Source organism: Rhipicephalus sanguineus, chromosome 1 (assembly GCF_013339695.2).
Source record: "Rhipicephalus sanguineus isolate Rsan-2018 chromosome 1, BIME_Rsan_1.4, whole genome shotgun sequence".
NCBI lineage: Eukaryota > Metazoa > Arthropoda > Arachnida > Ixodida > Ixodidae > Rhipicephalus > Rhipicephalus sanguineus.
Window position 1 is genome coordinate 333,198,689 of NC_051176.1, and position 25,281 is coordinate 333,223,969.

General features: G+C 44.4%; 1 protein-coding gene across 1 annotated transcript in view; it reads right to left on the reverse strand.

Annotated features, from left to right (window-relative positions):
* Positions 1 to 1,152: 1,152 nt before the first annotated feature.
* LOC119379557 (sodium-coupled monocarboxylate transporter 1) overlaps positions 1,153 to 25,281 on the reverse strand; it is a 50,260-nt gene continuing 26,131 nt past the window's right edge. The window contains exons 7-15 of the mRNA XM_037648857.2: positions 22,246 to 22,375; positions 22,055 to 22,143; positions 21,399 to 21,508; positions 16,622 to 16,689; positions 15,404 to 15,490; positions 10,369 to 10,523; positions 6,610 to 6,716; positions 3,282 to 3,376; positions 1,153 to 1,334 (exon numbers count right to left, since the gene is read on the reverse strand). Of these exons, the coding sequence (XP_037504785.1) occupies positions 1,254 to 1,334; positions 3,282 to 3,376; positions 6,610 to 6,716; positions 10,369 to 10,523; positions 15,404 to 15,490; positions 16,622 to 16,689; positions 21,399 to 21,508; positions 22,055 to 22,143; positions 22,246 to 22,375 (922 nt within the window). The 3' untranslated portion in view covers positions 1,153 to 1,253. The remainder of the gene's footprint in view (positions 1,335 to 3,281; positions 3,377 to 6,609; positions 6,717 to 10,368; positions 10,524 to 15,403; positions 15,491 to 16,621; positions 16,690 to 21,398; positions 21,509 to 22,054; positions 22,144 to 22,245; positions 22,376 to 25,281) is intronic.

Sequence of the window (25,281 nt, forward strand, 5' to 3'; positions counted from 1 at the left end):
ATTCTGCCGTTTGCGGCGTCGCGCGCTTTACCACATGGACCATTCTGTGCTTGAGGGGAAACCATCGCCGCCCTATTTGTCGGTGATCGGCGGCGCGCCTTTGCTTGTCTTGGCACAAAAAAAGGCAAAGAAAAACGCCATTCGCTCATTGGAAACACGCCTCAACTCATTTCCGACATAAAAAAACAATGTAACGAGATATCCATGTCATGCACAGTATCGCGATACAGGCGATACATCGTAAATGTATTTCACTACTGAGATACAAATACATTTTTCAAATGTATCTCGATACAGAAATACAGATACTCAAAAGTATCTCTGAAATACTATCGCGATACTCTTGTATCGCGATACTGCCCAGCCCTGGTATGCAGTAACCGCGAAGTACAAGATAGTGCTACATAGCTAACCCATCATCCTAACTGGCACGTATTAGCGATGTTCTTAATTTAAAAATAAAAAGGCGTAGCATTCATAACTCCTTAGTTGTTCGAATGTTCGAATTTGTGAGAATACTCTCCTTTTAACCACATATTCGGCCATGGCTGAATATTCGGAAAAATCTGAACGTGCATTTTTCGAATCGAATATATCTTCAAGTAGGCAAAATACTCGGAATTCCCAATATTCGCACACCCCTACGATATATGAAGGCCCTAGGATCTTATTTTATTAAATTAATTGTTTGCTGTTGCCTACACTCATCCCCTCGAAGGCTGTTGCCTACACTCATCCCCTTGAACACGAATGCATGACGGAGAAGACTTTTCGTGGGCAATGTAAGCCGTCTTATCGTATATGAAAAATATGAAGGCCCTAGGACCTTTGTATCTTATTATTTGTTCGCTGCTGCCCCAAAGCGCGTCCTGGCAGAGCGCGTCCAGGGGAATGTAGTGATAGCATGCACGGTCACGTGTATTGTGAATGCGATTCTTTGGAGTCGAGTGTTCTTGATATAAGTGCATGCGAGTTGTCTCGTAGTCCGTGTAATATAAGCACGTTACTATACGTATACGGAGCTTAGATCGTAGCATCACGTCAGGGGAAATAAAACAATTTCGCGGCGTCGGGTGATTTGAACGGCTCCAAGCCGAACAGTTTGCCACATCCTATGTATTTCAGTCAAAGGGAGACCATTTCAAAACAGGTGGTTTCTTTATCTTTATTCCACTTTCTTTTTGTTTTGTTTGTTGATGATGATGGCACATGCAGGTTCTTATAGAAGGACTGCAGGCAGTGGATAGGCAACGTTAAACAGTCGTCGCAGAATCTTCTTCTGGTGGTACGTTGTAGGCAGCGTTTTCCATTAATGAAGTTGTTGTTTGACATACCTGAACGGGCGTCCAAAAAAAAAAAATAAGATGGTATGATTAGCATATACAGGTTGTTCAAAATTAAGCTTTATGGTTTTCTGAAAATTCAGCACTGGGATGTACGTGAAAACCACCTTGGCCGATAAGTTTTTTTACCCAGGGGGACCCTGATCTCCCACCATCTTCACTGTCCCGTCCCTAGTGGTACTAAATTTCGTGACTGCGGCCCGCTAGCTGAGGTGAGTTCGAGACCCCTGGCCCACATGATTGTTCCTTAAGTTGACTAATTACGCAGAAGTAAGCGCTTGTATTTTTTTGATTCGGGGTGGTTGGGGGAATTTTGATCCATAATTCAGGACAAATAAACTTCAATTCAATTAAATTCATAATTATTTATTTCTTAGGTATAGGGGGGCAATGAACTACATTACTAGAACTTCGACTTAACTCATTACGAGGTTGGAAAAAGAAACATCGTTTAGATAAGTCATGTTATCCATCTGTCTTTGATATGCGTATGACTATGCTTAAGCATTATTCAATACGAAATATTGGAAAATGCGAAATACATGTTCGTGCACTTACATCTAATAAAGCTTACTTTATGGAGTTGAAAATTTGTATTTCAGTAGAACGTTAGTTTAAGGGCTTTATGGGCAGGGCGTTATGGTAATTGTATGCTATATATGGTCTTTTTTTACATGTGAGAAATAAGAATTTAGCCCTACGTTAAACTGAGGGGATGACATAAGCAGCAGGTGCTACGAAGGATAACTTGGTCTTCGTAGCCTGTATCTCAAATTCCGTGCATTAAAGGAAAAAAGTCACAGTTTCGCCGCAAGGGCGAAGCAATGAATGCGATAGCAAGAAATTAATGCTATACGAAGTGAGGCTCGCCAATGGATACTCTCAGTTTGAACAGCGTTCCTGTTGCAAAGGCGGCCGAAGCAGCGAAGGAAACTAGCGTGCTTCAACTGTCGAGCAGTGACACTTGATAGTTCGCGGTCATCTTCTGTTTGTTCGTTTAGCGGCGTCCCTTCAGCTCGAGTGACTTTCGTACGCTCGGTAACATGAGCGCGGACATCACGGTGAAAGCGTGAAACATTCCTCTTCCCCTCACCGCGAGAAAACCGCGCGAGCAGACAACGGAAGGGCAATGTTCTCGCTGCGCAAATAAAAGAAGCGAGCGAGCTCGACGACGACTTTTAAATGCGCCCGTCGCGCTGCTAGCGCCATCTCGCTGGTAATGAAGAAAGCTTATTATCGCCTGCCGTCTGTGAGTCCGTCCAGCGGTAAAGGGTATGTATATAACGCTCGCCGTTAGCTACGTGGAGGATCTGCGTTTCGTGGCGTAGTGGATAGCGCCACTCGCTGCGAAACAAGAGGTCCCTGGTTCGATTCCGCGCTTCGGAAGCATTTTTCTGATTTATTTTTCTTTGGGGCTTTTATATATATATACATACTTATACATATACGGTGCATGACGGCGACGGCGACGGCAAAATCCAGCCGAGACTGTCCATATAATTGCTATCGCAATAAAAAAGAGCACAGAGTCTACATGCACGCATGATAAGTACAATTCAAGCACTGTCCTCACAACAGTATTCAAACTAGAAATGGCAAAATATAGGTGGGCGCAGAAGAGGCAGACGCGCCTCTTCTGCGTTTTGCTATATTGCGCTGTTTCCGGCTTGAATATCATGACTGGCTAGCCAAATCTTTCAGCTTGTCATACCACAGTGGACACACAAGAATATCTGTGCACTCTATTTAACCGACGAAATGAATTCTTAGGTAACAAAGCACCGCTTGATTTTTCTCAATTACGATCATTAATGTCGACAGACTGCGTCGAAGCTGAGATGGCCGTAATATGGGGTTCACGACTCCATCGTATAGTGGCAGTGCGCAAGCAATACCTATTACGAGGCAACTACTAGCGAATTCCCAAGCCCAGCTTACCGGCTCACTCTTGCTGACCAATCCAAGCTTCCGCCACAGAGTGAGAAGCAAGCTTGATGTTAACGGTATGTTCTGGATGTACTGCTTGCGTCCACCTGAAAGAAGATTTTATGCAGTATGTTCAGCCGAAACATTATTTCTCTGTCCACGTCGTCTCCATCAAAACCGATCGGAGCAAGTGTGTTCGGTGTGCTTGCTGTAAAATACAGCGGTGATACATCGAGTGCAAAACAGAAATACATTGAAAACGTAATGCAGAGTTCTATATTCTTAGTGTGTGTGTGTGTGTGTGTGTGTGTGTGTGTGTGTGTGTGTGTGTGTGTGTGTGTGTGTGTGTGTGTGTGTGTGTGTGTGTGTGTGTGTGTGTGTGTGTGTGTGTGTGTGTGTGTGTGAGAGAGAGAGAGAGCGCTCACAACCTGGCAGTGAGCTGTCGCACTAGTTAACATGTGACAACGACCTCTCTGCGCAGGTAGCAGAGACCAAAATAATGCCTTCTCATCTCCCCATACACCTGATATTGCAAGAATGCATGACAAATTGCAATTAGTATTAGCGGTGGTTACATCCGTTATTGGTGCCACTATAGTGCGTGATCACTGCATTACCCATTAACAGTTTGCTGCAGCATGGCACGATCAACTCGACTGCGCTGTGTTGCGTCGTTTCACAAACGTTCATAGCCAGGAAGGCGCGAAGCCTTAGTAAATCTGTTTTGAATGCCTATTTAGTGTCCTATCGTCTGTAGTAGCGCTTAGTTAGCGGTATGACATAGCCATTCTTTCATATAAGGAAACATGCTGCCCCAGTGAAATGGTACGGAAGTAGCGAACTTCTGTTATCCACCTTCATTAATTTCATAACAAACTGTATTGTTACGTATAGCTCACCGTACGTCAGCACAGCCACCGAGAAGAAAACAATTGTTTTGATCTCTTTTATATGTCGACGATAAATAAAGTTCAGCTCTGCTAGTTTAGGTTAGTTTTCCTTCATCCTATCCGTTCTGTAGATTTCGCGATGTAATAAGGAAGCGCATTTTCCACCTAAAAGAAGTCTAATATTGCTTCCAGTAGCCTCCCTGTGGCACTGCACATGGGGTGCTTACGGTCAGCTGTTGGAAGGTCCCAAGCTGCGAGGCAGAAGCTGCTTTGGGCATGCATGCTATTCTCTTTTACAGCCGCTGCATTAAAAAAAAATATTGAGCGTACACTTGTCAATGTCACGCGGAAAGGTAATTTCAAACAAAGTACTCTTTTGATTCATAGCTAACGTGTAGGCGTCTGTGCAGAGCTTACGGGCTGCCTACGCTCCCTCGAGGTTAAGGTTGGTTTCAGTATGCGCCAGGTATGTTCTAACACTTGACTCTACAGTACAATGTCCGCTGGACAGATATGGAGCTGCAACTGGAAGTTACAGAGGTTGAAAGTAAAGTTATGGGCATTCCTCATGTAGACACAACTATTAATTACGTGTCTTAATAGGAGGTAGTATCGATTATGTCAAGAGGAGGAGAGAAAAGGCATGTAAGCGATTAGTTAGCAATCCATTCAAAAACCTTGATGGGTATACTGTACTGTGTAGGAATTGATAGGTTCCTTAGGAACGTAATTTCATTTTTTATTGCACCGATAATTACTTAACTGTGCTTTAGTCGATGTTGTCAGATTAGAGAAACCTTCGGGCAACGACGCCGACCGTTTTACTTTTCTCTACGTGTTTTTCTTGCGTAACAAGCGCCAACTAACGAATGTCGAGCGTGAGGCTTTAAATTGTGCTGCGTGATCGATGTTTTGCAACCGAATTGCAAACTAACAACAGAATGGACACACTCAGAGCTGAAGGATTGAAATGTATAACCCTGAGGGCAGGTATAAATGAGCATGGTACGAAGAAAACGGTACAAAGACAACATAAGTACAGCGCAAGGAAGAAAAAAAATATATTAGTAGGAAACACCCTACCACGCGTGAGACTTGTTACGCGCGAGGAACTAATGGCAAGAGCAACAATGTTTTAAGTATCTCTTCATTATTAATTTCTTTGTGGTGTCTGTGTAATGGCAAGCTTTTTCTCCCGCCAACTCCGATAGCACTTACTCAAACACATGCAAAACGCAGAAAAACGTATGCACAAGTTGGCAAGGACACATTTGAATGAAATTAATTGCATTTGAGAGCGAGAATTATTTTCTAGCGACACTATCAACTATTTTGTCGTGGAACTTCCTTTGAATCGGTAAATAAAAGCAAGCTGAACAACAGCGCTAATAACTTTATAACCATGTCCTCGCGTTAGACGTCCAAGTACCTTAAAGCTATACCCCTTGGAGCATCTCAAGGGGAGGAATTTGATGCATACCGTAAGATGCCGTGCAACCGCCCCCACCCGAGGAAGCGTCTCCCCTCCCCCTCCTCCTCTGCGGCCACTTTTTTTTCAAGAAAAGCATCGCTTGTGTAAAAAGAACCACAAGAATGAGTACACTGAATGCGTATCTAATGTTGTTTATGAAAACAGCTGTTGTCATGCGGCCGGTCGTATAATGCTCAAACCGGTCGCTGCTTCAATGGTTTGAAAGTGACGAGGGGGAATAAGAACAGTAAATAAATAAAGCATTTCATTAGAAACATGGATCGCAATTTTTATTTTTAGCGGCTCTCCCGCCGCCATCTGGAATTTCGGTCCGAGACCGAGCAAGCGCCCCCCCCCCCCCTCCCCCACTCCAAATCTGGTCAGATTATCCTTCACCGTAGGGGGGGGGGTGCTTGCTGGGCATTTCATGGTAATTTAACAGCTTACGTGAATTTATTGAATATCGTTCTGTTTTTTTTTCGGAAGCACTACCTATAAATAAGTGTTAGACTTGACAATGGTTGATAACACATTATTTTGTCTTCATACGCTTAGATGCAGTGTACCGCATACTGCGTTGTCGATTTTCATGGCTTAGTTGAAGTTGTCAATAGGAATGTAGTTGAATGAGGATTTTCAATCTTCAGCAATGTTTATTGCTGTATCAATAAGCAAACCGTTTGAAAAGGTCACAATACTTATTATTTTTTTCTTTTTAGAACGCAATAAACCTCATCATGTAGTGTGGCGCAGCTTCGAGAAAAACAATTTCTTCATTTCTCTGTATTCAGATCGAAGCTGCCGAGCTATGGAGTTTTTCTTTTCCCTAATGGGGCAACCGACTTTGGAGCAAAGAAACTTGTCTATCGATATCGTATCTTGGTGTGTTCAAGATCAAATAAAAAATAAAGAGCTTGTCAAAAATTTAGCATACCAGCGGATATCAACATGCAGAGCAAGAAGGGACGTCAATTCATACCTGTTAATAGGCTCAGCGCCAAGCCAAGTAGAATTGTAAGACCAGCGCTAAGAAACCCACTCCAATACGATGAAAATTTGTAGAGGGGAAACAGATCGTCGACGTTTCTGCAAAACGCATATGCACAGTCCGTTAAAAAAAATGAAAAATAAGAAATGGGTCCCGACAAGATTGTTGTGCCACATAAGAAGGGCTCCGTGTTTCCGGAGTTTATTTTTTGGGAGGAAATTCGGCGTTTATCGGAGTTTATTTCACGTAAATCTCCCATTCTCCGAAATTCGGTGTTTAGTTTTGCATTATAAGTGCTTTGCAATGCGTTGTTATATTTTACTTACAATGAAAATGCGTTGCATTGTTGCTGATAATCCTGTTTCTCCATCCTTTCATTTTTCCTCACTTCCTGTTCATTTACCCTGTTAATATGGCTGTTGATGCGCACTGCTCTAAACTCGTCAAAGTGTATTTTCTTTTATTTATTTGGGGGGGGGGGGCAGGAGCTAGTCAAGCTGCTTCTCAGCTTTTCTCCCAGCTTCCCTCATCTTCTTGATGAAAATGAAAGCATTATTATTATTATTATTAATAATAATAATAATAATAATAATAATAATAATAATAATAATAATAATAATAATAATAATATTATTATTATTATTATTATTATTATTATTATTATTATTATTATTATTATTATTATTATGAATAGGTACTCCGAATTCTTAGATGAAATGATGTCTGAACACGAAAGCATGCGAACACACTAAGTGTATTTTAGGTGTCTGGAAGGTTTGAACGCAAAACCACGTATACATACAGGCACAAATACTTCGATACAAAACTCCTACGTCTGTTCGTATTACAACCGTAAAGCTTTTTGTAATAGATGCAAGCATATTTTACGAGGTTGCCGCCACTGATGGAGGTGCGCTCCTTTCGATTGTTGATTCTTACCTTTGAAAATGCCCTTTGCACGTTGAAAATGCTCTTTTAAAATCGGAGTTTATCGGATAAATCCGAATTGTCAAAAATTTTACCGGCGAGTGTTTATCAGTTTTTTTTCGGATTTATCCGAAAACACGGAGCTCTACACATAAACAATGCTTGTTAGTGAACCGACATTATATTAAAGGGGCCCTGCAACACTTTTCGAGCATGCTCAAAAAGCGCTGCCGATCGGTAGTCGAGGCTCCCGAGAACACGCGAGCCAAATATTATAGCGATGCGCACGGCCTGGAATTTACAATAAATTCTCAAAGTCAGCTGAAAATCGCTCCCTCTTCTCTCGACAAATGATGTATTAGTCCGCAAAATATGACGCGATTGTCGGCAGTTCCACCATTGGCTGATGTTATAATCACAATAACACCCTCATTATTACTTTCGTTGTTAATTTTGAGTTCAATAAGTAGATAATGTGTATGTTTATATTATGTTATCGCGTTAAAAACACCGAACAAACATTAATATTAGCACTTCCGGTCTCACCGACAGCTGGTCTGCTCGTAGTTGCGTGGTTCCGTTTTCTTCGCCATGCGCAGTGCCGAAAACGTGAATATTTCTGTGCTTTTGACCATCGCCGGTTGCCGTTGAGAGTGGCAGCCGTTCGAGTGTTGCCTCGTCAGCTGAGAACTGCATCGTCGGCACGTTCTCACGACCGACCGAGGCACGGGCGCAGCGTGTCTCCGATAACAATGCTGGCGTCCGGTAATGGCGGCGCTTCGGGGTCGTCTGCCAGTGCCGTCTTACGAGGCGGTGTATCGGAGTATGGGCCGAAACCGATCTCAGCTGTCATTCGTTCCAAACGAGCGCGCAGGTTTGCTTCCATGGTTGGCAGAGCGATGAAAACACTACGGCGTTCGAGGTGCACACCCAACATTACCAAACTGACGCGCAGTTTTCAGGCACGCGCGATACACAGTGCGATCGACTCCGCTCGACGAGAACGACGCAAGCCGACCGGAAGTGGCGGCACAGACCACGTGGTTGCGCCCAGACGTCAGAGAGAAAAAAAGGAAGAAAAAAACTCCGCCGGCGCTCTTGGGCGGAGCCTCGCTCCTCTGCGCTCCCTCCGTCGACTCGCTGCCTAGCTTTCCGCGCGCTCGCTGCGTTGAGTTGAGGGAGAAAGCTGCGGAACGTGATCTCTATAATTTGGTAACACCACTTAGACTTGACGGATTCGAAAAATTTTTGCGGCATATGACTCGTGAAGAGTCATACGTCAATAATGAGACTATTCCAATATAACTAAGAAAGGTGTTGCAGGGCCCCTTTAAAGGGGCCCTGCAACACTTTTCCAAATAATCTTCGAATGGCTTCGTTAAAGGAGTTTGTTGCCTCGCGGATCGACTGCCGCAAAAATCTTAAGAATCCGTTAAGTAAGAGCGGAGTTGCAGGGATTTGCCGCACGCGTTAAGAGCTTTCTCTCTCCTTTCGTACCAGCGAACGCGCTGATAGCTACGCAGGAGGGATGGCTAGGGGGCAAGAAGCTACGTCCGTTCATCAGCGCGCGTCATGACCTTGAGCACTTCATTTTATTATTTTTTCTTCGAACGCGCGACTTACTTTCAATGCGATCGCGAGCGCGCACGCGGGCACGTGGCGGCATTCCGCGGCCGCCGCGGTAACTATGTAGCTCACGATGCTCAAATCAGCCAATGGCTGTGGACTCTGGGTTTATGGCGCGGTGGTTAACCTGCCTGTCTTTCCTTCTCTATTATTTCTTCTCTCTTTATGGCGCGGTCATGTTGGTTTATGGCATCATTTGTCGAGAGAAGAGTGAGCGATTTCCAGCTGACGTTTAGAAATAATTGTAAATTCCGGGCTGCGTGCTGCCACATAAATGTTTGGCTCACGTGTTCTCAGGAGCCTCGAATACTGATCGGCAGCGTTTTCAGACTATGTTAAAAGGTGTTGCAGGGCCCATTTAAAAAAGTGCGACAGTGGTAGTTGCACAACAAATGTCGCAGAATCTAGTATTTTGTTTTCATCAGGGCAAATACCACTATGAAGGGGTTGCATATACATCTAGGAATAATCATAACTGGAAGTAATAGAATAATGTTCAAAGAAGATTTATTCGCTGCCATGTGACAGGTGCATGGCTCCGGTTGCTAATAATGCATAATTTAAAGGTACTCCAACTTTGAGAGATTCTGTACATGCATAATTGACTTGTCGGTACCTATATGCACGGAATTATGCCTCTTCCAAGTGTAAAGGGAGGCATTCGCGCGCTATTATCGAGCAATTGCACTCCGATGACGAGAGAACGCGGCTGTCGTATACGATGAAACGCTCCTGTACGGGTTTTCGTTGGGCGAGTACAGCACCTATGCCGTGGTCGCTGGCGTCAGCGCGAGCTTTTGTTGTGACTAACGTCTCTAAATTCGCCAAAAAAGCGGTGATGCAAGCGAACGGAGCAGCGTGAGGAAGGTGGTGACTTCCGCATGATATCAAGCAAGAGCGGTGTCCTTTTGAAGTAAGGTCAGTAAGCGGCCAGGCAATATAGGCGAAATTCCCGAGAAAGCGGCAGGAGCAACGGCATAAGCCAGCTCGTAAAACTAGTTTCACGCATAAAGTAGTGTTTACAAATATATAGCGCAAAATAAGAGTAAACTTAATTACATATGCCGTTATTCAACAAAGTCAGTTGCAGAGTCCATGCGAATATAACTTTAACTAAGCAAGTAGAAAATGAAAAGGAGTGAGGAAGTTTGCTGCTCCCGCATGCTCGTAATTGCCCCATTAGGATGCTGTACTTACACACTGCTTTCCTCAGGGACACCAGAAAAAGTCATGTTCGCTGGACAAAGTTCAGTCGTGACCGGCATCTTGGGAAACCGGACGCCGCTGAATGTTTTCCCAATTGCTTGCCATAATGTCAGGGCACTCAGCAGCGTTGTCGCAACTGCGGCGCCCTGGGAAAGTTTCGTTTACAGTTTGTAGTAATGCAACATACTAGGTGCACAAACGCACCGAATAGCCCCTATCCTTCTGACGTACAGGAAATGCAGAAGCGCAGCACGTTCTTTAATTAAACGCTTACCAGGAGGTAAGTTCTCACGGGCTATGATTGTTATATTTTATTAAATGCACAGCATTTCTTGTCGCACCAAAGATACTTCGATAGTAGTATCTATCTATCTATCTATCTATCTATCTATCTATCTATCTATCTATCTATCTATCTATCTATCTATCTATCTATCTATCTATCTATCTATCTATCTATCTATCTATCTATCTATCTATCTATCTATCTATCTATCTATCTATCCTCCCGCGTTGGGTTGCCGTCGTAGTCGTCCCTTTACAACTGTTCTATTATTTTGGTATAATATCATAATGTGCATGACGTCACATGCATGTAGGACAAAGATCGATTACATGTCATGACATGAATGCGTTGGCAATAAATGTAAACATTTCGACAGACATCCGTCTGGCTGGATTTAAGATTTCTAGAAGGAACGTCGGGTTCACTTCACAAACTGTGGCTGGAGCCATATCGGCTTCTAGGATGCGTTGGAAGACATGTCATCTCTAATATGACATGAACGGCATAAATGGCAAGATCTCGTTCAGGTCGTTTCTTGAACTGGCATATAGAAATATGCATGACTTAACATAAACGGAATTGCATACACGCCATGAGATGCACCGTGTTTACTGGCATAATTTCAGCAGTGGCTTATGCTGGCTTACTCACGGCAAATTTTTGCTAGTTCTGGCTTTTGTTGACTAACTCTTGGCTAGTGTTGGCTATCCGCTGTTACAACAATGTAAGAAATATTGCGTACGTACTACTATGCCAATGCTTCACTTCATTAAAAGCTGCTATTATTTTTTTTATTCATTTATTATTTATACTATTTATTTTTCGTTTTAAAGAGCCCATGACACACAATTTCCGATCATGACCTGTATTAAATGGGTTAACCATTGTGCGTTCACAAACAAGCTGACGAAATTTTAGCGCATTTGGTCGAGCACCTAATTTATAATTGAATATTTTTATAAACACGCAAACGGCCTGAGAGTCGAGCAACACTGCCACATTCGCGAACCGTGACGTAACAAGCTACTTGCTGTGCGAGCGTCTGCATTCCGGCGAACGATTTTGTTCCGTGCTCAGCTACGCGTTAAATCGAGCTATTTAAGATCTGTTCATCTTGGCGTTCAAATTTCACTGCCAAGAAATTGGACGTTTTGGAGGGGCTAAAACTTTGATGGAAGACGACGGCTCCACTCCGTGCAGCACATGACCTAACACACGCCATGGCAAGGCATCGACAGGTCACCTGCGTTGGGCGGAGTTTTTAACTGGCGACTTCTAGGGCTTATGTTGTGCTGAAATATTCCTTTAGAGATCATTGTTCATATTATATATATATATATATATATATATATATATATATATATATATATATATATATATATATATATATATATTGTGGGCATTTATTATGCACATCTTCTTCATGTGTACATTATCACCATCATGATGCATTTGGTTATGCATCCTCATCTTCGTCGTGTATCATCACCATCAGTGTGGGTTGATCGTGCCTGTTCGCTGCCGGGCCTTCGGGACAAATAAACGTCTGCCCTACCAAGACCTCATACGTGGTGGAGGTTGCTTCTGGATCCCCTGTCCTCTACTCGTCCGCTCTACCTCCTGGAGCTTCGCTCAGGTCGCCGTTTGCGCCAGCTGTGCAGCAATATGTCACAGCACGAGCAGGTCGCTGCTGCTACCGTCCCCACTCTGGCACCGCAAGCCACGCCGTCACACGCCGTAAACCATGGAGGAAGGAAAAACTAAGGAGAGGCCCTATCGTATCCCAATGTATTGCGAAAAGTGTGGCGGAAGTGACGTCAGATTTATGGGGCAAACAAGCCGATATGGGGCAAACAAAACAGCAGACGCCCCGCGGCGTGCTCTCCGCGGTGGTTCGCTTCTGTTCGGATTTGTAGTCCCGGCGTAAACTTAGCGCGTATTGTGCGGTTCGCACGCAGTAAAATGTTGCAAGCAGACGTTTACCAGGCTGTTCGTGCGCGGCAGGCCCGAGCGTTGCGTGCTGAAGTTCTTCGAGGAGCGTTTTTGTGCAACAGTACAGAAATTACCGGTACGTGCCGTAATCAAAAACATTCTGCCCCTGCCTCATCGTATTCGAACTCACCTAGCAGTGACGCGTTCTGCTGAGCGTTAGGCCTTTCTTTTCCTTTCTTGTAGCCCGATTTCCAGATCTATTGCCCGATTAGCGGTTCTTTGTTCGTGTATATGGAGTGAGCGCAGTAGCTATTCGGCGCAACGCCAACCTATAGTTGACGTAACTTCACGTCGAAAAGAAGACACCGCCGTATTGTATACGCGATCGTGCACATAAAGTTTGTAATTCCAGTGCGCACACAACACAAGCACGCAGCGAGCGCACACCGCACGATACATACATCACGTAGTCCGATAACAACAAAAGTTTACTGCGCTTTCGTTTGAACGACACAGCCTCTAAAACGTACGATGTCTTCAGCGCATGGTATGTACGGCGCGTCAGACGCCAAAAACAAAATTTCACGTGTGTTCCGAGTTGACACAACGAGTAAGAAGCAACAGAGCGCACATCCGAGTGCTCCGCATGCAAATACCATGCCTTAGTGATCAGTAATGAAGCGAACGTATACGTACACATGAAAAGTGACACTGCTCGCAGTATATACACGCTATTTGCACAGGGTATACGCACCAGCTGGGCATTGCGTAGCTTTCCTAAAGAACACACACAAAGAGCAGCATGCGTGAATCGACTACACCGCTAGCACGGCGAAAAACAAACAAACAAAAAAAAAGGCTGCAAAGTTTCGCGATGCGCGCATGCGCTTGCGAACGTCGCAACGGAAGTCGCGAAAAGTTTCGCTGCGCCTTCGCTAGGAGGCGATGCGGGTGTTTGCGATGTGGCGGCTTCACGAGTGTGACGTCAGGGCCTCTCCTTAGTATTCCTTCCTCCATGTCGTAAACAGCCCCCAGCGCGAACCTCATCTCTTCGCTGGTCTGCGCGGAGAAGACGTGGAGGACTGGCTGGACGATTTCGAGCGTGTCAGTTCTGCTAATCGGTGGGACGACACGTACAACCTAACTCACGTCTCATGCATCATGCATCACTTATGCATCATGATGGTGATAATGTACACATGAAGAAGATGTGCATAATAAATGCCCACAATATATATATATATATACAGGGTGTTCGAAATATCAGACAGCACAATTTAAAAGGAGATGAACATCGTTAAGTGAAGCACACCGACTGCATAATGTTCCAAATTTACTGTAGTAGCCACTATTCATTTTTCGTTAATGAGGTTTAGTTAATTCGTCCTAATTATTTGTCTAACTCGACAACTACTCACTTATTCATTAAAATGTCAATGAGCTATATGTAGGCATGTTCAGTTGACATCTAACTGCGCTATTTTCAACAACGTACTATCGTATTGCGTGCTCTATTTTTTTGGCTAATAAAGAAAGCACGCGAAATATAAAAAAAAATGACAAATGACTAGACTGCAGCGCGCATCAGGAAGCAGCGCCCTCAAACAGGATCACTGTGAGGTAGTGAGTCAAGACTACGCTCCCACCTTTTCCGGTTGGAGCGCAGTCACGTGTTATTTTTCATATTTCGCGGGCTTTCATGCGACTTGCCATGACATCATGACAACAGTTTTCACCAAAGGCACTAACTTGGCTTCAAATGGATTTGCTATGATATTGTAGTGCACGTTGTTACAAGAAGGCACAGTATACGTATACCGAGGGTATGCGCGGCGTTGTGTTATTGCGAGTTCATATGCGTTTTAACAGCGAAGCCGTTTAGGCTGTTGGTAACTTGTGCTCCTTCGTAAAAAAAACTATCATCATCATGACCTGGCACGCGCTGTCTTCATTCTCTTTACGGGGAAGCTGTCTAAGCTATCGGTAACTTGTGCTCAGTCGGGCAAGACTGCTCAGGTGGATATGCGCCACAGGAATTGGGCAAACCGCACTACCGTGTACAGCAGGTGCGAGTGTCAAACGAAAACAAACACGTGAAAAAAATGGACAGAAAGAAAGAGAGAGAGAGAAAGAACGCTACAGAATGAAAGAGGAAGAGAAAAATACAGACAAATAAAGGGAATAAAGAAATAAAACGATAAGAAGACAGAAAGACATTGACAGAGAGAGAAAGATAGAGAGGACGAAAGCGATAGAAAGAAAGAGGAAGAGAAAAATAGAGAGAAATAAAGGGCGTAAAGACGTAAAACATAGAAAGACAGAAAGACAGAAAAAAAAAGAGAAAGAGATAGAAAGAAGCAAACACGAAAAAGAGTTGAAAAAACAGAGAGAAAGAGAGAAAGAGAGAAATAGGGAGAATTACAAGGAAAGATACAGAGAGAAGCAGAGAGATAGAGAAAGAGAAATGGAAGATAGAGAAATGAAGATAGAAAGAGCGAGAAAGAGAAATAAATAGAAAGAACGAAATAGAAAGAGACAGATACAAAAAATAGATACAAGACACAGAGACAACAAGAACGAAAGAGAAGAAACAAAGAAAAAAATGAAAAGACACCCAGCTGCGCCATTCTTTCAGTCTGTGAACCACTAGTGCGAAGCTGTCTTATTTTTTTTTTAATGACAGCACTGAAGTGGAACGCTTTCGCAATATCTGCTGGAAAGTCTTCTCAGCCGCTCAGAATTCTAGCGGTTCAGACAGCCAGTGCTTTGTAGATTTTAAGTGTAACATTTTGAATCACCAGTACTTACAAAGCCATTCGCCCATGGGAAGACCAATGCCATAAAAAATAGGCCGACAAAAGGTCCTGTAGCGCTGTTGTACAACACCATAATTATCTGCAAGATGTGAGAATAAAATTGTGAAGTTAAATAGGTTTTTTTTTACACAATAGAGATTTTTTTTATCAAATGCTAAGACAGTCATGCACCTGTTGTCTTCGCACAATGACTCTACGTCAGGCGTAGATACTTTGCCGCACTTAAAGTTACATTGTATTCACTAATTAACACCACTTGTTAATTATGCCTCGAATTATGAACTTGAAGGCCGTTGTTTATACCCGAATATTGGAGGCCGCCACCGTTTATGACAGATCCATGTGTTTGACAAAATACTGCACGTAATTTTACCTGTAATTTGAGATAAATAAATATTTGCTCAAATATTGCACGTACTTTGAGATGTTCACCAAGCGTGCCGGGCGCGCAGGAAACGCCGCCGCACTGCTACGTCATACCGGAACTATTAAGGCTATAAATCCTGTATGGTGTGTAATATATACTTCCCGTGCACTGCGCGCGCATGCGTTTGTGTGCGTGCGTGTGTGTGTGCGTGTGTATGTGTGTATGTGCGTGCGTGCGTGTGCGTGTCATGAGGATATTAAGCGAACTTAAAATTATGAGGTTACCAACATGGGGGTATACACTTAAAAGATGGGGATACCAACGCTAAACAAGGCTATCCTTTCTATAAATACACTTTTTGCTCAATGAGCCGCAAAAAAAAAAGGTAATTATTTTTAAGGCGTTTATTTGACGGCACTCAGCGACAATATGCAATGGTGACAGTCAAGGCAAAACCACGGACTCTCAGCGCGACCGGCGTTCTTTCAGGGAGGAGCCGAAGAGGACGACCCACTAGAAGGCGCTGGAGAGCGCAACCCATTACACAGTTCCGAGGCTTCGCTACAATAACAATTACATTCATTTCAGTGATTGTCACAGGAATGTCGCTGTGTATATGTATGAAGCAGTGTAGTTTGCAAGATTGTTTCCATGCGATAAGCAATTATTCTCGCGCTCGTGCTTCGTTTGTGCCTTCCACGAAGTACCAGGTCAGAACCAAAAGGACACGTCGTGGCAAGAGATGAGTACATAATCACGCAGTGCAGTGAATATTTGACATTATTTTCACAAAAAGCGCGGCCTGTCCACAGTATGCATGGTGTTTACTGCGCACGTGCTTACCTTCGCGGCTGAGCCCAGGTGAGGTGCCGCTATACTATACGCTGTCATAATTGCACCAACAACGAGAGCTGAAAAAAAAAATCGCAGTTTTACCCGAAAGGCGCAGTCCTGATAGCGATAATAATAATTATTTTTGGGGTTTTACGTCCCAAAACAACGATACGATTATGAGAGACGCCGTAGTGGAGGGCTCTGGAAATTTCGACCCACTGGGGTTCTTTAACGTGCACGGGCCTCCAGCACTTTCGCCTCCATCGAAAATGTAGCCGCTGCAGCCGGGATTCGATGCGGTGACCTTCGGGTCAGCGGTCAAGCACCATAACCACTAGACCACCGCGGCGGGTAAGTCCTGATAGCGACAGTTTACCGAGCAGCTATAAAAAGGCTCGTATTAACAGTTATAAAAGTTACGCGTTTTATGACCTTTGCTTCCCGGTCCGGGTTGGCTAAAGATTCAATATATGCTCCCCCCAACCCCTTTTACGCGTTCGCTTGAGACGTCCCTTCCCCTCTCTCCTCCTAATGTGTTGTCTGAGTGGGCGCAACCTTTGAGTTACCCCCGTGCGCGACAGCGGCGCGCTCTCTCGCATGCTTTTTGTCGATCTCATAAAGTATCGCACGTGTGCGATAGCCGTTTATCGCATTGGGACCTTGTAGGGACCATCACGGCGACGACGACGGCGGTAAAGTTTCGCTTGGAGCGTCCGTACAGTTGCAAGATTAAGACTACGCCTGACATAACTGGAAGCCCATAGCGTTTTTGAAGTGTTGGAGCGAGTTCCCCGTAGTCCAGCCTTTAACTATTGCACAATGCCACCACCACATGCGCGTATGCGCAATTATTGATCATTTTCTTCTTTCCTTCCCTGCCCTGTCTCTCATATTTCTACTCCCCTTTCCCATTGCCCCAGCGTAGGTAGCCAGCCGGACAGGTTAACCTCCCTGACTTCTCCCTCTTGTTTTCTTCCTTCATTTCTGGAGCGAGTTTCCAGTTGCAGATGGTTCAGAAGGCTGACTGCCACTGAACTTACACGGTAAACATTTATTTACATTAACGTTGTTATTGTTTCTACGTGTATGTACTCTTCGTCGCATGTAGTAAAGAGATAAAAGTTGTTCGAACATTTATTCATGTGGATTGATGTTCGTGCTTTCGGGTCCACACTCTAAGAAAAAAAAGAGTCAAAAGAGGGTCACGGCCGCGTGACTCTCTTCGGGTGTCCATTTGACCCCTTTTGGAAGGTACAGGCAGAGAAAGAGAGTTCGCAATTCAACTGGAGTCACGGGACTCTCCTGAAGCGAGTTTCGATTGGCGGCGCCGCCGTATACGCCATACATATCGCGCGCTTGCCCTTTGGCGCCGTTGTGGCGCGTTGGCTCGTTGGCTCGACGACGGAGGCGAGGCAACGCGCCACAACGGCGCCTGGGTGGCGTGCCGCCGTGCCGGTTATGTTTTCGTCTCTGTCTCCTCGTCTATTGGAATGCGTTGCGTGTTGGTTGCGCGGGTTGTCAGTAAAGCTGTCAGTTAACGAGTTGCCACCGCTATGCGCGTTGCTGTGCAAGCTCCCTTATAGTGAGCGATGCAAACAATTATCAAGGGTCATTTTTTGCTGATCGCACGTTGTGTCTGCGCTACTGAATGTGCAAGATGTCGTTTTGAGATGCACTTTAGTCTACTTCATAACATTTCCTTCGACCTTGAGTGTGTAGCGTGCTTTGGCGCGTGGGAACGCGAAAAAAGAAAATGCTGCCAGATCCCACGCATTGTGGGAATCGATGTAATGCGAAGCAGCCAGCAAAGAGCTGCATACATCGTCTTGTATGTCATTGAGGAAAATGCGTGTCATGGTTTTCATGTTAACTCCTATTATTTATGTTCGTCACACAGTAACGTCGCGCAATACCAACTTCGGGGTCGATCAAGCTAGAGAAACGGCCGCCAGCGCCCCATGAGCGTGGCACGCAAGTCATGCTGTACATGACATGCGTGTCATGATTTTCATGTTAACTCGTGTTGTTATGTTCGTCACACAGTCACGTCGCGCAAAACCAATTCCCGGGTAGATCAAGCTAGCGAAACGGCCGCCAGCGCGCCATGATCGTGGCACGTAAGTCATGCTGTACATGACATTCGTGTCATTATTTTCATGTTAACTCGTGTTATTATGTTCGTCACATAGTCACGTCGCGCAATACCAATTTCGGGGTAGATCAAGCTAGCGAAACGGCCGCCAGCGCCCCATGGGCGTGGCACGTAAGTCATGCTGTACGTGACATGCGTGTCATGATTTTCATGTTAACTCGTGTTTTTATGTTCACCACACAGTCACGTCGCGCAATACCAATTTCGGGGTAGAGCAAGCTAGCGAAATGGCCGCCAGCGCTCCATGAGCGTGGCACGTAAGTCATGCTGTACATGACATGCGTGTCATGATTTCATGTTAGCTCGTGTTATTTATGTTCGTTACACAGTCACGTCACAAGATACCAATTTTGGTGTATATAAATGTAGCGAAACCGCCGCCAGCGCCCCATGAGCATGGCACGTAAGTCATGCTGTACATGACATGCGTGTCATAATTTTCATGTTAACTCGTGTTATTTGTGTTCGTTACACAGTCATGTCACGCAATACCAATTTCGGGGCAGGTCAAGCTAGCGAAACCGCCGCCAGCGCCCCATGAGCGTGGCACGTAAGTCATGCTATACATGACATGCGTGTCATGATTTTCATGTTAACTCGTGTTATTTATGTTCGTTACACAGTCACGTCACAAGATACCAATTTTGGTGTGTATAAATCTAGCGAAACCGCCGCCAGCGCCCCATGAGCGTGGCACGTAAGTCATGCTGTACATGACATGCGTGTCATGATTTTCATGTTATCTCGTGTTATTTATGTTCGTTACACGGTCACGTCGCAAGATACCAATTTTGGTGTATATAAAGCTAGCGAAACGGCCGCCAGCGCACCATGAGCGTGGCACGTAAGTCATGCTGTGCATGACATGCGTGTCATGATTTTCATGTTAACTCGTGTTATTTATGTTCATCACACAGTCACGCCGCAAGATACCAATTTTGGTGTATATCAAACTAGCGAAACGACCGCCAGCGCACCATGAGTGTAGCATGTAAATCATGCTGTACATGACATGTGTGTCATGATTTTCATGTTATGACTTGTCATTTATGTTCGTCACACAGTCATGTTACGCCATACCAATTTTGGTGCACATTCGATGAACCAAGCGACCAGGAGAGCACCAAGTCGTAGGCGGCTAGATAGATAGATAGATAGATAGATAGATAGATAGATAGATAGATAGATAGATAGATAGATAGATAGATAGATAGATAGATAGATAGATAGATAGATAGATAGATAGATAGATAGATAGATAGATAGATAGATACGCTCAAAGTCGCAGAAGTTCGCTAAGAAATGCTTCGCATTTAAAAAATTGCCTGTGTACAGAACGCTCAGACGCACTATATATAATGGTTTTTGTTGGCTTAAAGACGGTAGTTTGAGGTGCAGATATAGTACGGTGCTTCCAGAACGTACGCGGTCATTCAAGTTGGACACGCTTCACCGGTAAAGTGAAAAAGCTCTAGACTTTCGACGGCGCGCGTTGGTGCGGCCGCGGCCGTGCACTCTTCCCTCGTTTCTGTTTGCTGTTTTCGTGATTTGCATACACTGCGACCACGTTGGGCGTTATTATAGAATCGAGTGAGTGTGCGTGATTGTGGGAGCTATGTGCGGTAATTCTAGAATATGACATGTCTGATCTCGACGTCAAAAAACTTGGTTCCTGACCATGCCTGTTTGCATTTGTTGTTTTGTTGTTAGGCTTTATTATGTCTGTGTGAACCACTTATTGTGTAGGTTTTGCAAACCTTTACTGCAATTTCATTTTCTCATCATATCACGTTCTGCTTTTCAGATACCGTTTTTCATGGTGCTCACGCTGGACAGGAGCGACAACCTAGCAAGCCACAAGTCTGATGCCTGAAGCCGTCACCACTTTTTGATTTATTCTTAATAACAAGGAATAAATATGGAAACATGATGGCGATTTCTGCTGTTCATTTAGCACCATATGACACTGTGCACATCACAGTCACACATTTTGGTTGGCTATACTCACAGAAGCATGTAAATGAGGAATACCCAAACTTCTTAATAGGAAATCACAGACTATCTTTTCGCGCTTTCTATATAACTTTGCTGGAAAATATGTGTTGTTTTGACGAGTTTTATTAAAGTAATGCTAAAACTGAACTATTCTTTTTTTACAGTCGCTGGGCAGAACGGCAAGTATTATTGGACTTGCTTAAAATGAATACTCCACTATTTTCAACAGTAGTCGCGCAAAAGTAGAGCAAGGATCAAATGAGTAGCTTAAAATACTTGTGGAGTCGCTTGATGCTTCGGAGTGAGTCCCTTGACCACCCTAGAAGCGTTACCGGCAAGAGTCGTCTGACTCCCTATAAGTGGTAACGTGATCCTCCCGATAAGAGTCTTTGCACTCTTCCTAGAGGGTCAGGGGACTCTCCTAGAGCGAGCCGACCCTGACCCACCAAGAGAGTCACCGTGACTATTTAAAGAGAGTCGTATACGTGGCAAGTCAGAACTCTCCGAAAAGAGTCACGCATACTCTTTTTTTTCTTAGAGTGCAGACAGAAACACTATGTTCATAAAGACACGAAAGCCGGCACACGCCTCCGTGCTGCTGCCAAAATTCTGCGACATAACTATGGACAACATGCTTACCTATTACTTTTGTGACAGCAGCTGAGCGCTTTTCGCTCACATGAAAGTACCGTGCCACAATATCGACGTAAATGATCGCCGCTTGAGAGTTGATCAGTGATGAAATCGTGCTGCGAAATGCATACGTTGTTATTAAGAACAATTCACACGTGGTGAATGGTCAATGGCCATTACTAAACACCAGGTTTTACCGATTCATACGCCACAAAGCCTAAATAAAAGCACGTATGTATAAGTAACTCTTTTTTAATGACATGCTGCGGCAAAGCATTAGTAAGCTCCTACATTGACACAAGCCTCGCAACTGAGAGTAAAGTGGACCAATGTTCACACACAAAAAAAAAAACATGCTTAAACTTTTGGTTAGAGCTAGTGTCAACGTTAGCCACGCTGAACTTATCATTGAAGGTCATCGGCGAATAGCCAAAATGGCTAATTAATGAATTCTTTCGGGATTTAGCACCTGTAACTTCTGGGTTTGTTCATGTCATTGGGGAGAAATGAAGGTGCTTCTTTAGTAGCCCTTGCTCGTAAATTCATCACACTTCACCGAAATATACCGCATTTGTTTTTGATTTGAAGAGCTCTGTCATGTAGATTCCACCTTATATTAGCGCTTTAGGGGTTCCAGTGCGGGACACGTGACATAATTTTACCTTGTTGCAGCGCTTACTACGCCAGCTAGAAACAATCCTGAGAAGCAGGGAAATTCGTTGAGGTTTTTCTTCACATAATAGGGAACAATCTGAAAAGAGAAGTACGACGCGCAAACAAAGATATCAAATCCTCGATGAAGGAAGACGTCGTTGAACAGTTTAGAAAGAGTGCATCGCAGTTCCTTAATCACCTGATCGTACGATGTGATGGCGCCAGTCAGCATTGGATCACAATCACGAAACCAGTAGATGAGGGCCACGCCGAGACTTGAAGCAACCGCGTAGTATATGAGCACGAGAATTGTTCCAACAACGGCCGTCCTGAGTGCATAAGGCATAGAAGGAAACGTATTACACATGCAGCACTTCACACGCCCCATCAATTTTATTCAGTTGTCATTGGACGTAATACGTATGTACAGATGGGCGCGAATCTACGAAGTTATTACGTAAGAACAGTTTGTAGTATAAGTGCAGGCGAGTAGTTATAAAAATATCCGAGGTTCTCTTATGCCATCGATAGAACAACTCGAAATAATTAATAACTGTTGGTGTTTAACGTCACACAACCACGATATGATTATGAGAGACGCCGTAGTGGAGGGCTCCGGTAATTTCGACAACCTGGGGTTCTTTAACGTGCACCTAAATCCAACTACATGGGCCTCAAACATTTTCGCCTCCATGAAAAATGCGGCCGCCACGGCCGGGATTCGATCCCGGGACCTTCGGGTCAGCAGTCGAGCACCATAACCACAAGACCACCGTGGCAAGTGAAAATAACTCGAAGGCGAAAGCCTTAGTAATTATGCATTAAAGACTGAAACGTTACATTAGAATCCGACGGGCCATTTGGCTCGTCGTGCCTCATTCCGTGCTTGTCGGGCCAGCTCTGGCGTTGCGTACTTCTTCGGCCTACCACACAATCCACTAGGCCTTGGCTCAGCGTCTTCCATAGCGCGCCCTTTCTGCATTACCCCATGCGTAGCCGTCAGTATCTATGGAGCAGCGCCGCTTTTTCATACTCTACAAGCAGCCGGCGCCGCTCCGCGGAAGCTGTCCATGACATTTGCTGCGCCAGTAGATCGCCTTATTAGGGGCGAAGCTCCTTAAGGCGGCACCCGTTCGTCCCTCGTAGTCGTAGTCGTAGTAGTCGTAGTGCGCAACCAGTCTTACGCTTTGACCTCCAAGGTGGTGCCGGTGGGAGATTTTCCTGTGCGTTGTTGAACAATCAAAAATTCGCAGCGTGCGCGTTAACTAAAAGCCGAATTCTTCTGTCTCTCATTCCCCATTAGCAGCCATTGGCATGTTCCAGTAGGAAACGTTAGTAGAAGTAGAAGTGTAAGTGTTAGCTAAAGCCGACTTCTTCTGTCTCTCATTGCCATTAGCAGCCATTGTTTACCTCCAAGGTAGTGCCTGGTGAGGTTTCTCCTGTGCGTGATTAAACAATAAAAATATTGTTCAAAACGCCGTTGATTGATGAAATAAACCAACGAAAGACGCCAGATGTTTTGTAAAAGCAAAACGAAAGAACGCCAGATGTTTCTAAAGCAAAACGAAAAGACGCCAGCTGCTTAACGAAAGACGCCAGATGTTTTCTAAAGCAATGGTTTTCTAAACAATGAAAATTCACAGCGTACATGTAAAGTTAAAGTGAGCTGCGAGTCGTCATAACTCATCGAACCTTTAGTATAAACGCGCCCGATCTCACGTCGGTGATGATGTACTGGGCAGAATTCACGGAAGATTCACGGTTTACCGATGAACCTCCGCAGCTTCGCCCACTCATCATCATTCACTCCGTGCATATGCTGTGATTTTTTTTATCTTCTAGACCTCCCCGACTTCACGCTGTCTCAAAGACGAAGTGAGCTGAGGCAACCTTTGAGCGGTGACGTCATTTTTTGTGCGGTTTCGTGCTCACGACGGCTTTTTTTTTTTTCAAGGCCACCTTGGCATGAGACGTATAAAGCTTTCGCCTTAAAAGAAAAGTGGTGGGTCTAATAACAAACAGTTATTAGAAACACACTGCTTCGCAATTTCGGCAATGCACAGCACACGGTGAATCGCGGCAATCACTGTTATATATATGCACCACCGTTAAACTGCGACAATGGTAATAAAAAAACATTTTCGGTGATACGAACAGTGACGTATACGGTTCATGCATAGGCAAATTATGAGCGGAATGAACCTAGACTTGGCGAACAGCTAACAGGCACGAATTGAAATCAAAGCCAATCTCTCATCACAGGAAAATGTCACCGGCCGAGAGGCTGCAATTCCTACCAAAGCTTGCCCCCCTTTACGAGACATGGTGGTTACAGGGACGAACACATATCTCAACACTGTTTTGCGGAATAGTCGGTTCATATCGAACTAATAAGGTACCGCGCAACCGCAGAAGAAAGAGAGAGATTTGACCAAGCGCAATCCTGTATCTCTCTCTATTTCTTTTGCGGTCGCGCAGTACCTCACTACGATTGAGCAAGAGTTTGTAACCATGTTTGGCAAAACTGTTAGTTTGGACAAATTTTCTTTATGTTGGTTGTGGGTCGCCGTTTCAAAAATTAATGAAAAGCGGACTGATACAGATATACGCAACACTTTGTGAATGTCAGTGCTTGCAGTGCTTTCTTATACCAAAGTGCTATCTTTTTCTTCCGAAAAAAAATTCACTATTTCCACAACCCTATTCAGTACCTCAGTGGCGATGTCGGTGTTTTGTGGGATCGCATTTAAGAGCATGTGCCAGTATTGCCTTGATAAGTTCGTTCCTAACAAACGCAAGAACGTGCAGAAGGAGACGCCTTGGATCATGCGGGAAATCATACATTTGAAACGCAAAGTGAAAAGATTAAAAAAGAATCGCGCACCACTACATGTCACAGCAGAAATCAACGGAAGCCTTGCAAGTGCTCTGCATTGTTCAAAAGAACAGTATTTCAGTACAACGATACCAAGCTTTATCGAAACCGACCCGACTAAGTTTTGGAATTACTTAAGTGAAAAAAAGAAAGCAGTGTCACCTATTTCTGCTAACGGCGCTATTAACGAACAAAGAGGCATTGCTGAACAATTCAACACATACGTCAACCGTGTATTAAAACGCGACAGCGTTAAAGAGCTCGTTTCACACAAATTCCGGCGTCGGCGTTGGTGTCGGCGTCATTTGTGAGCGAAAAATCGTCTTGTCCGTGACCTAAAAATAGAGAAAGATGCGCATA